Source organism: Suricata suricatta, chromosome 9 (genome assembly GCF_006229205.1).
Source record: "Suricata suricatta isolate VVHF042 chromosome 9, meerkat_22Aug2017_6uvM2_HiC, whole genome shotgun sequence".
Taxonomy (NCBI): Eukaryota; Metazoa; Chordata; class Mammalia; order Carnivora; family Herpestidae; genus Suricata; species Suricata suricatta.
The window spans coordinates 45,314,963-45,328,591 of record NC_043708.1 but is presented as its reverse complement, the minus strand read 5'-3'; the positions used below and the strand labels follow the sequence as shown (position 1 = coordinate 45,328,591).

At 44.2% G+C, this 13,629-nt stretch overlaps 1 protein-coding gene and 1 long non-coding RNA gene across 5 annotated transcripts in view; one reads left to right on the top strand and one right to left on the bottom strand.

Moving 5' to 3' along the window:
- Nucleotides 1-11,082: 11,082 nt before the first annotated feature.
- On the bottom strand, nucleotides 11,083-11,544 carry LOC115301420. Its single transcript, XR_003913110.1, has 2 exons — nucleotides 11,343-11,544; nucleotides 11,083-11,169 (listed from the first exon to the last, which is right to left on the bottom strand). It is a non-coding gene; the product is annotated as an uncharacterized LOC115301420 (long non-coding RNA).
- Nucleotides 11,380-13,629, top strand: part of PTGER2 (prostaglandin E receptor 2) — a 27,958-nt gene continuing 25,708 nt past the window's right edge. For 2 of the 4 annotated variants that reach the window (XM_029951281.1, XM_029951282.1), the window contains exon 1: nucleotides 11,382-12,889. In XM_029951281.1, coding sequence (XP_029807141.1) covers nucleotides 12,047-12,889 — 843 coding nt within the window. In that variant the 5' untranslated portion in view covers nucleotides 11,382-12,046. Of the gene's footprint in view, nucleotides 12,890-13,629 lie in introns of all 4 variants that reach the window. The other 2 variants (XM_029951280.1, XM_029951279.1) reach the window with 2 other exon arrangements.

Below are 13,629 nucleotides of genomic sequence, written 5' to 3'. Positions count from 1 at the left end.
CATTTACATTCTTGGCCTTCATTCTTCTGTGAAATAGAGTTTTTCCTCATCAGCTGGGGCTGGTTGACTACTCTAAGATATATTTATTATAATAAAAGTTGGATAACTACTGAAATATCTTAAGTTACCAATTGTCAAAGTACGAGAGCAATTTATTATTTTTTTCATATAGTTTATTGTCAAGTTGGTTTCCATATAACACCCAGTGCTCTTCCCCACAAGTGCCCTCCTCCATGATCATCACCCCCCTTCCACCCTCCCTCTTCATCCCTCAGTTCATTTTCAGTATTCAAAAGTCTCTCATGATTTGCCTCCCTCCCTCTTTCTCTTTCCCCCCCTTTCCCATTCCCATGGTCTCCTATTAGGTTTCTCCTGTTAGACCTATAAGAGACACCATATGGTATCTGTCCTTCTCCGCCTGACTTATTTCACTTAGCATGACTCCCTCTAGGTCCATCCACTTTGCTACAAATGGCCAGATTTCATTCTTTCTCATTGCCATGTAGTACTCCATTGTTTATATATACCACATCTTCCTGATCCATTCATCAGGTGATGGACATTTAGGCTCTTTCTATGATTTGGCTATTGTAGAAACTGCCACTATGAACATTTGGGTACATGTGCTCCTATGCATCAGCACTTCTGTATCCCTTGGGTAGGTCACCAGCAGTGCTATTGCTGGGTCATAGAGGAGTTCTACTGATAGTTTTTTGAGGAACCTCCACACTGTTTTCCAGAGTGGCTGCACCAGTTTACATTCCCACCAGCAGTGTAGGAGGGTTGTAAGAAGGCAGTTTAGAAACCATCTTAAATGATGACTTATGAGTTCTCTTTTGCCTTTCTTTTTTAAATCTTTATTTTGCCACCTGGCTTTTTTCAAACCCACTGAATAATTATGTTGTTTTATGTTCAAGTGTTGCAACTTTAGGCAGTGGCTGGGCTCCCTATTTTGACATTTTTTTTTAACTTCAGTTTTACAGATTGGTATTCCTTCCTCTCGACTCTATCCTAGTTCTCACTTTATGCTTAGTATTTTTTGCCAATATTCTTCTCTGTCATTAATTAATTAGTATTATTTTTAATATTTATTTACTTTTGAGAGAGAGAGAGAGAGAGAGACAGAGCATGAGTGGGCGAGGGGCAGAGAGAGAGGGAGACACAGAATTCAAAGCAGATCCAGTCTCTGAGCTGTCAGCACAGAGCCCGACATGGGGCTTGAACAAACCAAACTGTGAGATCATGACCTATGCCGAAATCAGACACTCAAGCAACTGAGCCACCCAGGCATCCCATCTGTCATTAATTTAGGCAACACTCTTTATTATATATCTGTGTTTTGACTCATATAAACAATTTTTTAACCTTTTGTCCACTTAACAATTCATGATCATAAAATATTTCTCTCTGACCTGCTAAATCAGTAATTTTTTGTCCGTTATCTGTATTATTTTATTTTATTAAAAAATTTTAACGTTTATTTTTGAGACATAGTGCAAGCAAGGTGGGGGGTGCAGAAAGAGAGGGAGACACAGAACGTGAAGCAGGCTCCAGGCTTCAGGCCATCAGCACAGAGCCCAATTCAGGGCTCATACTCATCAACTGTGAGATCATGACCTGAGCCCAAGTTGGATGCTTAACCAACTGAGCCACCCGGGCACCCCATCTGTATAATTTTAAAAACTGTATTGCTATTATCTCTTCTCCTTTTGTCTTTGTCTTCATTAGAGAGGTAGGGCAGGAGCCTGGGCAGGATGGTTTTATATACCAAGTTGAAGAATTTAGACTTTGACCTGAGGTAGTGGGAAGACACTGAGAAGAAATAAGCAGGGGAGTGTAATGATCACACCTCCTTTTTGGAATCAGGCTACATTATGGAGAACTGAACCAAGGTGAACAGGACTAGGGCCTGGAAAACCAGTTAGGAAGCCTGCCATCTAACCAGATAACCAGATCTAAGAAAGTGGAAGTGGAGACGGAAGTGGACAGATCAGAAAAGTGTTCAAACAGGCTTTGTGATTATTTACACATAGGGGTCAATGGAGAGTGAGGAGCCAAGGATGACCCCAGATTTCTGGCTTGAGCAACTGCATGGGCAGCGACACTGAAAGTGGGAACAATGGGTGCAAAACCAGCTGGAGGGGGAGGATAGAATGCTGCCCTGACAATCGCCTATTCTAATGTAAGCAACCACTTTCCCAGTAAATGTACTTTCCTCTTCTAGAGGGTAATCACGTATCATTTCCACTTGAAAATGCCAACATTTCCTCATCCTTGTCTTTCTGACAACTTCCTCGTCCTCCTGGCTGATCCCTCTGATGTACTTGTGTCTCTGTCTACATGCCCTGACTTCCATCCAGCTTCAGTGGAAGAAATGTGCCTGCTCCCCTTTATCACATGCCTCTGCCTGTGTCCTAAATCCTGCTCCTCCCAGATTCTTCAGTTGTCTGCACTGGCAATTACTGATTTTCTCTTTTGTATCATCTTTTCCTCTCTCTCTACGTGTGATTCCATCTATATGAGATCACCCATTTTAGAAAGAAGACTTCTCTTGACCCCATGACCCCTCCGCTCCCACTGACTTTCTCGGCACCCCTCATAGCTCCTCAGATTCATCCAAGTTGTCGTCTTCACTGCTGTTCCCCTTCTCCCTGCGGCTCTCTCCCCATCCTCCCCCAGGCTCGTCTCATGGCAGGTTCTTCTCCCCACAACTCCACCAAAAGTGCTCTCAGCAGATCACCAGTACAGTACTGCCTGCAAAAGTCAGTGGCTGCTTCTCTGCACTCATCATGTAAGATTTCTCAGCAGCTCTGGTCCAGCCCACCAGGCCCTCTTTGTTCCTTCAACACACATTTATTGAGTGCGTACTAATGCCAGGCACTATATGCCAGGTAGAGAGACTGGGGAGAGAGGGGCAGAGAGAGGAGAGAGAGCACAAGTGAGGGAGAGGCGGGAGGGGGAGAGAAAGGGAAAGAGAGAGAATCCCAAGCACACAGAATCCCACACTCAGAACCTGACACGGGACTCCATCGCACGACTGTGAGATTATGACCCGAGCTGAGGGTCAAAAGTTGGACCCTCGGGGCACCTGGGTGGCTCAGTGTCTGACTTGGTTTCAACCTAGGTCATAATCTTAAGGCTCATAAGTTCAGGCCCCTCATTGGACTTTGGACTGACAATGTGGAGCCTGCTTGGGATTCTGTCTCACAGTCTCTTTGCCCTTCCCCCCACTTCCTCTATTTCTGTCTCTTTCAAAGTAAATAAATAAAAATTTTAAAAGATTGTTTAAAGAGTGGGACCCTCAATCGACTGAACCACCCAGGCACCCACTTTTTGTTTTAATCTTAAAGAACATAAAACTATTATGTTAAATATAGTAGTTATAGTTAGAATAGATTTCAAACTACAAGTGGCTGATGGTTTGCAAAATGGCTGCAGGGATTCCTCCTTCCTATGTACACATTGGCCCATCAGGAGACGGGACACAGAGTCTTATTTCCCAGCCCTTGAATCCAGGCTGGCTTTGGGACTTGGATTCATAGAACATGGTGAAATGATGCATGAACTCCTAGACTGGGCCTCACAGCTTCCGCTGCTCCCTGTTGGAACACCATGCCACCAGCTGGGCCAGCTCAGGCTCGCCTGTGGGAAGATGAGATAAGGCCCTCAAGCCAAGGGCCTCCTACAGGAACCACTCCCCGGTCTAGCTACCAGATGGCGATAACCACGAAATGGTGGCAGACCAGACTGACAAAGAACCACCTAAATCCATCTAGCTCAACATTACTGACCCACTATATCATGACAAAATAAAATGCTTAAAGCCATTAAATTTTGGAGTGGTTTGTTACACAGAAATAGATAACTGATATTATGAGTTTTAAATATTATTTATTAAATTATTTTTAAATTGAGCATTGACCCTATCATAGGGCTGAATTTGAAATTTAATCTTTGTGAAAACAGATCACCGTGGAGGTATCTGGCTGGCTCAGTTGGTAAAGCATGCAGCTCGGATCTCAGGATCGTGAGTTCAAGTTCTACATTGGCTGTAGAGATTATTTAAAAATAAAACCTTAAAAAAATAGATAACAGTGGGGAGTACATACTGGCACCTATTTTCTATGAAAAGTTCTCTATATCTTGGCTGTTTATTTTTACAGAAATAACAGTATGAGTTGCCTCATTCATTAACCATTTTAGACATCTGTCCATGTCAATGAATGCAGAGCCATATCTTTAAATAGTTGTGTAACATTTCATTGAATAGATACACCTAATGTGTTTGTATAAAACTTCCTTTTTTAAATGTTTTATTTTTGAGAGAGAGAGAAGAGAGAGACAGAGCATGAGCATGGGAGGGGCAGAGAGATGGAGACACAGAATCTGAAGCATGTTCCAGGCTCTGAGCTGTCAGAACAGAGCCGGATGCAGAGCTTGAACCCACAGACCACGAGATCATGAGCTGAGCCGAAGTCAGATGCTTAATACTTAACCAACTGAGCCACCCAGGCACCCTCTGTAACTTCCTTTTACTTGACATTTAAGTTAGTTTCTAACGCCAACATATACACAGTAATGAAAAGAACTTCTTATACTTACAACTTTGAGTATTTAGCCTCATCTATTTGCTCATCTCTAAAATGAGGCTGTCTGTGATCCTTCCTATAGAATTGTTATAAAAATTAATGAAATGTATATGAAGCCTTCAACAGTTTGGAGGATATCGGAAACCCTTAATAAATTGTAGTCTTTTTATTATTATTATCTGATTATAAGTTTTTTTAAAGCAGGGACTATATTAGCTTCACTCAGGACCTGGCTCAATTGTAAAACAGCTGACACCTGCTGAGTGCTTTGCATGGGCCAGGCCCTGAGTTCAACCACAGCCTTTAAAGGTAAGTCATATTGTTATCCTCATATTACAGATGAGAACATTTGAGACACAGAAGTAAGATAATTGGCCTAACAACAGAACTAAAATGTGAATTCAAATAACTCAGAAAATTCAACCCCCCCCATTATCAAATTAAAAACGGGCAGAAGACACAAACATTTTGCCAAAGAGGACATCCAGATGTTCAATGGACATATGAAAAGATGCTCAACATCACTCATCATCAGGGAAATGCAAATCAAAACAATGAGATAGTCACCTCACACCAGTCAGAATGGCTAAAATTAACAACACAGGAAACAATAGATGTTAGTGAGGATGTGGAGAAAGGGAAACCCTCTTCACTATTGGTGGGAATGCAAACTGGTGCAGCCACTCTGGAAAACAGTATGGAGGTTCTTCAAAAAGTTAAAACTAGAACTACCCTATGATCCAGCAATCGTACTACTAGGTTATTTATCCATAGAATACAAAAATTCTAATTCAAAGAGATATGTGCACCCCACTGTTTATAAGAGCATTATCTACAATAGCCAAGTTACAGAAACAGCCCAAATGTCCATCAACTGATGAATGGATAAAGAAGATGTGGTGTGGGTGTGTGGGTGTCACATGCAATGAGTATTATACAGCTATAAGAATGAAATTTTAACATTTGCAATGACATGGATGCATCTACTAGAGGGTATTTTTTTATTTATTTTTGAGAGACAGAGACAAAGCATGAACAGGGGAGGAGCAGAGAGAGAGGGAGACACAGAACCCAAAGCAGGCTCCAGGCTCTGAGCTGGCAGCACAGAGCCTGATGGGCTTGAACCCATGGACCACGAGATCTTGACCTGAGCCGAAGTCAGATGCTTACCTGACTGAGCTGCCCAGGCATCCCTACTAGAGGGTATTAATGCTAAGTGAAATAAGTCAGACAAAGACAAGCAGCATATGATGTCACTCATATATGGAATTTAAGAAACAAAACAAATAAGCAAAGCAGGGGGAAACAGAGAGAACCTAGGAAACAGACTTTTAACTATAAAGAACAAACTTATGTTTACCAGAGTGGGGGATGGGTGAAATAGGGGGTGGGGATTAAGGAGTGCACTTGTGATGATCATGGAATGCTGTATGGAAGTGTTGAATCACTGTATTGCACTTGAAACTAACACTATATGTTAACTGACTAAAATTTAAATAAAAGCTTAAAACCAAAGCAATCTCATGCTAGAACCCTTGCTCTTAAAATTATACTGTGCTGCCTCAGTAAAATATGCCTTAATAAATAGTTGTTGAATGAATAAATAAATGGATTATAGCTTTCTAGAAGTGCAATTTCTGGATCTGAGAGCATGCATATTTTTAAGGCCTTTAATGCATATTGTAATGTAAGCTATTCAATATACCTTTAATTTTTAAAAATTTTTAAATGTGTATTTGTTTATTTATTTATTTATTTATTTATTTATTTATTTTGAGAGAAAGAGCATGAGCAAGTGAGGGGCAGAGAGAAAGGGAGACACAGAATCTGAACCAGACTCCACACTCTGAGCTGCCAGCACAGAACCGATGTGGGGTTCAAACCCACAAACCATGAGATCACAACCTGAGCTGAAATCAGACACTTAAATGACTGGGTTACCCAGGTGCCCCTACTTGTATGTTTTTTTAAAAAATGGTATAGAAAAATTTAGATATATTATCACAGCTATGAAAACAAAAAGTGTGTAGAAGAAAAAATGAAAGAAACACCTCAAAATGTTAAGAATGGCCATTTTCGATGGATATACATTCATAGGTGACATTTTTCTTCCTTCTAATTTTTCCAAAATTTCTGTAATGAGTTGTTACTTTATAAACAAGCTGAATAAGGTTATAGCCTTACTCTTGTGTTATGTGTGCTTTTCTGCCCTAGGGCGGGTTTTGTCCTTGGAAGGAAACCTTTCTCAGAAAAGAGAATTTTCGTGACTATATTGGATTCTTTGTTCTCTATCAATCTTAAACAAGAAATTAGAATCATAGGCAATCTACCTTCCTAATATTGTTGGAGTGACTCATTTGATCTAATTCCTAGAACTATAAGCAGCCCTGAAATTTCCCGTCTAAGGACAAGAGAACTGTTGTACTCCTACATCCATTGGTAAAGCACTTTGTATTGACTTAGGTTTTACAAAGACTTTATCAAATTGTTTCTCAAACAATCCTATGAGGTTTGAATAAGTCCCACCTACATGAATGTAAATATTATGACATATTAACCTGTGAATTTTTTTTTCCCAGTACTTAGTGATACTTGAGCCCTTCTGACTTTTAGCAGCAGCTAGTTTATGCTGACTGCCTCAAAGAAAGAACAATGTAATAGAACACAGGTGTCGATGTTTGGCTTAAAACTTTTGAAAGACTAGGGGTAGAGGAGACTTAGGTCAGAGATGAAGAAGAGCAAGGTTGTTCTACTTTTCCCCCACCTGGGTCCACAAGCTGTGAAAAAGAGAAGGTGAAGTTCAAGAGAACAAGAGTTAGCTTAGATGTCAACACCAGAGTTTCCTAGATAACATGGCTCTGCACCCCAGATCCCAGAGAGATTTGAGGGATCTGAGAGAACAGAAAACCCATGCTTCTCTTCATAGGTAAAAACAGGGCAAGCCTTGCAGGGTATGGAAAGAGTGAAAATATTTCCAGTGAGCACAAAAGTAATGATAACACAGAAAGGAAGGCGATCAGATGTGATTAGTCTTTAGGTTCACTCTTTCTTCTGCCAACTGCAAGCTGATGTAAGTTTTAGTTCTAGAATTTCCACTCAGTTTTTTTTTTTAATAGTTTCTGTTTCTCCACTAAGGTTCTACCTGCCCACTCATAGTTACCTTTTATTTTTTTTAAACCTATCTCAAAGTTGGTTTTTATAAACTGCGTTTTGGGCTTGGGGTTTTTTGTTTGTTTTTGGTTTGTTTTGACCCTTTGGTTGACATTTTGTTTCCACTTTTGTAAGACAGGGACTTCCTGGTGATGATAGTATTAGAATTGTGTTAAGGGACAACAGAAATCTGATGTCAAAGCAGTCACTCGAAGTAGGGCAGGCAATGGTGCGAAATGCGTGATTATTTCCAATCTTCAAATAAGGACAGTTGCAAAAACCCTTGTGAAACATATAAGAATACATCTCCAGTCTTCTTGATTAGCCTCAAACAATTGGCAAGACCTCCCCACTCATTAAACAGTAGAACTGGGAGATTTAAAACATTAGCATCTAACTCCCTGCTTTCTGCCAAGAAGAAAGGACAGTCTCCTCCAATGATTTTTTCTAAACAAAAAGCAGCTTCTTTGCATTTTCTAATATAAAAGTAATACATATTTATAGAAAAATCAGTCAAAACAAATAGGCATAAAGAAGAACATACTACCCAGAGAAATTACCACTAACATTTTGTTGAACATCCTTCTAGAGGTTGCTCTATGCAAATGCGTATGCATATAATTTTATATGAATGAAATAATATGCGTGCTTTTAACTCAGTATGTGGCAAAGATCATTATCAAGAACTACTGATACACATCATCCTTTTTAACAGCTATAAAATCCATTGCATAGGTATATCAAAATTTGTTCAACAAGTCCTCTATGGAAGTCCTCTAGATTCCTTTTTTTTTTTCTCTTACTATTTATTTATTTTTGAGAGACAGAGAGAGACAGATCATGAGCAGGGGAGGGTCAGAGAGAGAGGGAGACACAGAATCTGAAGCAGGCTCCAGGCTCTGAGTTAGCTGTCAGCACAGAGCCTGATGCGGGGCTTGAACCCATGAACCGTGAGACATGACTTGAGCTGAAGTCAGATGCTTAACCCACTGAGCCACCCAGGCGCCCCAGAAGTCCTCTAGATTCATACAATAATGAATATTCTTTCTACTGTGTGTATATTATAACTTTGCATGTTTGTCAGATTATGTCTCCTGAGGCAGTACATTTCTTTCACATTATTTCTGGGCTGAAGCATATTCAAAATTTGTGATAATTAATAGACCCTTCTCACCCTGTACACACACCCACACTTCTACCAATAGTGAGCCCATTTCTCTCTCTCTCTCTCTCTCTCTCTGGTCATACTGGATATGCATAATCTTCTCAAGCTTCACCAATATGTCAGGCAAAAAGTAACATCTACATTGTGTTGGGTGATTTGCCAGTGAGCTCTAATGTGGTATTGAGGACGGGTATCTTGCCATGTGCTCCTTTCTGGCTTTAAACGGACAATGTGTGCAATACGCAAGGGTCTGTAATGTAATTGAGGTGGTCTGGCTTCCATACTCCTAGCTTTGCACTAACTTTGCATATCCTTAGGTAAGAGCATCAGTTTTTCTGTGCCTCAGTTTCTTCGAATGCAGTGGGTGCATAGTAGGGAATGAACTGTGTACAACGGCAGACACTGTTGGCTGACTAACCCAATACCACTCCCAGCCTGCCCTCTACTCTAGAAGACACTGGAAATGCCCAATACCCCGTCTCAGCCTCGTTTGGAGCTAAGGAGTGGCCAGTTTACCTAAAGAAGCATGAAGGGAAGTCTGTTGAGGTGCTTCTAGAAAACTAGCTTTCCTGATGAAACAAACAGGCATGAGAGAAAGCTCACAGGAGCTGCCTCTTTCTCACCCTCCACTTTCAATGCAGACTTAATACCTAGACCCGCAGGGCAGTGTGGTAGCTTTATACTAGGTCAACTCAGCTGAGCAGGATCTGTTCTCCAGACTTCTGCATGCTTTCAAGGTTAGCATTATCCACAAGAGAAGTGTTGTATGTGATTAAGAGGGCAGTGGTGAAGCAGCAGCTGTGGTTTTCATGCTCTGAAGGACAATGCAGGGCTCCAAGCACAGTGGTGACTCTAGTACATTGTCACTGATCTGCCGGTTCACCTTGCTGGTCAGATCTCCTCCTTCAGCTTCTCCACCTCCTAAGCCAAATGCCTGTGCAGCCCCATGAAGGGTGCCAGCTTCTCCTGCAGGACACCCATATTATCAAGGTCAGAGGTAGTGAGAGACACACACAAATCCAGTCTGTCTTGGAGGATTCTAGTTTTTCATGAATTCCAGTTTGTCCATGCAGGTTCCAAGCCTGTACTTGCTTTTATCCACATCTGGCTTTCTACCCAGACTGCCATTCTGTCTGACCTATTGTGACTTTACATTCGACACTAGAACCAAAGACAGCAAACATCTTTGAATAGACTTCACAAGCTCCCACGATCATGTAAAGTCTAATGTCTCACTCTCCAGTAGAACTGCTGTGATGATGGAAGTGTTTTGTATATGAGCTGCCCAATATGATAGCCATTAGTCACATGCATGTGGCTATTGAGCACTTGAAGTTTACCTAGTGAGACAGAGAAACTTCATTTACTCTTAATTTTCGTTCATTTAAGTTGCCACATGTTGCTAGTGGCTACTATATTGAACAGCACAGATCTGGTGCCTAACAATAAATCTGTCATTCTTCATCACTTATAGTGGTTTGTTTCTCTGGTTGAATCCTGACTGGTGACTACATAAGGAAAGAACACGTAGACTGAAAGCCAGCCTGCTAGGAATGAGGGGCTGGAGAACAGAAGGAGGTCTGTCCCGGGAGTCCCACCTGCCTGTGACTGCTCAACTCCTTATTTGAGAAAAATGGATTCCCTGTGAACTTGTCCTTTTGGGAGCCCCATCTCCATTCCAATTCCCAGACCAAGTATCAAGGTGAACTAAAATATTCATGGCAAGCACGCAGGCTGTGATAAGATGTGTTCTTCAACAGGTAATTTCTTTCTTCCACCATGATGACTTTCCCCTTGTCTATTCCCTATGCAGATCCCTCCATCTCCCAGTCTTCCTCCCTTCCCTAAGTGACTATGATCTTCCTTACAGAATAGAATTAACCCCCTTTCCTCCGTCAAAATGGATTTTTTTGTTGTGTTAAACACCAGCCCATTTTCAGGAGCCTGCAAGTGGGGCACTTTTGTCAGCTCTTGTTTCTAAAACTGGCCACTCACTAATAAACTTTACCAGGAATAGGTCTTTCCACATGTGCTCTGCACAGTTAACATGAAAAAAATAAGTAAATAATCCTGAGCAACATTTTTTCTCAGGGCTTGTTCTTGAGGAGAGAGCCACGTGCAATGCTTTCCAGCTGTGTTCACAAACCCAATTCCACACACCAGGAACATTTCTTTCTCTTTTTTTCTTTTCATTTTTGCTTGCTTGGTGAAACAAGAGGTTAGCCGTTCCAGTGTTGATATAGGAAAAGAAGAAAGGCTGGCAACCTAATCAAAGACAAAGCCGACAGCGCATCATGCAGCTCAGCAGCGCGCCTGGTTCTATTCCTCCGGACCACCAGGCGTGCTTTTAACTTCCTCTTAATTTTGGTCCCGTCCCCTTAGCTTATCTTCCCGATAATATTAAAAAAAAAAGAAGAAAAAGAACAGATCGGTCTTACTGCAAGCTGTCTTTAGTGGCTGTTGTTCCCTTCTTATGCACACGTCCAGGGCCCAGGTCCTCCTAACTTCTCTATTGTCTGGTGAGTCACTTTTGCTTTCCTGTCGTTGCCTTCCGTGAATTCTGCACACACCCCACAAGCACCCCGCACTCACTCCCAGCCCTCCGCCTGGGCTCCACACTTCCTAGCTGAGGTCGAGGTCGGTGGCCGTGCGGCTTCCAGCACCCAATCCCCGGGGTTTGGGCGGGAGCGGGGCACACTGCAGCTCCAGCCCAGCGCCCCGGGGCCGGGCCCGTCTTTTGGGGCCACTCTCCTCCCCTCTTCCCACTGTGACGCGAGTCCCACTTCTGGGGCGGCTTGCGGGCGCTAGCCCTGGGGATGGTGACACCAATTCTGAGTTCAGCCCCAGGCGGGTGCGGAGTAGCGGCAGCTGCCCCCGTGCGTGGGGTCCCGGCGGAGGGGAGCGCGGATCCGCAGAAGAGCCCTGAGCGCCGCCCGGATGCTGCAGCCTAGTGGCCTCTGCCGGAGCGACGCGAGCCCCGGGGCCGAGCCTGCCCTGGGCGCGCTGGGGGCCGGAAGGGGGCTCTGGACTTGGATCCCTCCCCCTCTCCCTCTGCGTGCCGGGGCACTCCTGCTCTCAGACCCTCCTCCTCCCAGGTACGAGCTGGGAGAGGAGGGTGCGTCTCTCCTTCCAGCGCTCCACCATGGGCAATATCTCCAATGACTCCTTGCCCGAGGACTGCGCGTCTCGGCAGTGGCTCTCCTCCGGCGAAAGCCCGGCCATCAGCTCGGTGATGTTCTCGGCCGGGGTGCTGGGGAACCTCATTGCTCTGGCGCTGTTGGCACGCAGCTGGCGGGGGGATGCGGGACGCAGCGCAGGACGCGGGAACTCTGTCTCTTTGTTCCACGTGCTGGTGACGGAGCTCGTGTTCACCGACCTGCTTGGGACCTGCCTCATCAGCCCGGTGGTGCTGGCTTCCTACGCCCGGAATCAGACCCTGGTGGCGCTGGCGCCAGAGAGCCGTGTGTGCACCTACTTTGCCTTCGCCATGACCTTCTTTGGCCTGGCCACGATGCTCATGCTCTTCGCCATGGCTCTGGAGCGCTACCTATCCATTGGGCACCCCTACTTCTACCAGCGCCGTGTCACACACTGGAGCGGCCTGGCAGTGCTGCCCACCGTCTACGTGGTCTCCCTACTTGTTTGCTCGTTGCCGTTGTTGAACTACGGGCAGTATGTCCAGTACTGCCCCGGGACGTGGTGCTTCATCAAGCACGGCCAAACGACGTACCTGCAGTTGTATGCCACCCTGCTGCTGCTCCTCATCATCGCGGTGCTCGCCTGCAACTTCAGCGTCATCCTCAACCTCATCCGCATGCACCGTCGGAGCAGGAGAAGTCGCTGTGGGCCCTCCTTGGGCAGCAGCCCGGACGCCCCTGGGACCCGCAGGAGAGGGGAAAGGGTGTCCATGGCAGAGGAGACAGACCACCTCATTCTCCTGGCTATTATGACCATCACTTTTGCTGTGTGCTCCTTGCCTTTCACAGTAAGTTAACTCCCTTCATTTCCATAGCCTAGCTCTGGGCAGCCTTCTCACTCACCTGGGGAGGCCTAGAACCTTCTCCTCTGGCTTCTCACCTTTACCCCACTCCCCTCCTCCCCTAACCCGCTGACTCTATGCCTGTGTTTCTCACACCTAATACAGTCCCCTGAAAGGGAGCCTTGGCCCTCCACTAAGCCAGTCCAGACCCCTGCTCTAGGGTTAAAAGCCCCTGTCTGCCTCTACTAGTCTGGCTTAGTGCCTGAGGAGGAGGCAACCTCTTCCACCTTTCGATGGGTATCAGTTACAACCTGACTTCCCTCAGCTGAAGGTCACCTTCCTGTACCCCCTACCCAGCGTCCCAGCTCTCTGTGCTTTGACTTCTGTTTCTCCCAACACACAATGTGGTGCCGAACCCACAGCATTCCAGCTGCCGCTGAGAATGGTCCCAGGTGAGAAGGGTCCCTGCTGATAAATTCAGAGCATTCATGACTTGTCCTAAAAGTTCAGCAAACAGTTTACAAGTATCCCAGTTTACATATTGGGAGTGTAATGCTTTGTGGCCATGAAAAAATGTGGATGTCATAATATTTCCATAATGCTAATTAAAGGAAAAGTTGATTGCTTGGAGAAACCCCTTGCTAAGCTTTTGCAGTCCCTCTATAGAAAGCATTTGTGCCCTCTTACAAAGTGTCCTATTCATATCACTATCAGAAATATCTACAGGTGTTCTTCAGTTTAGAGTC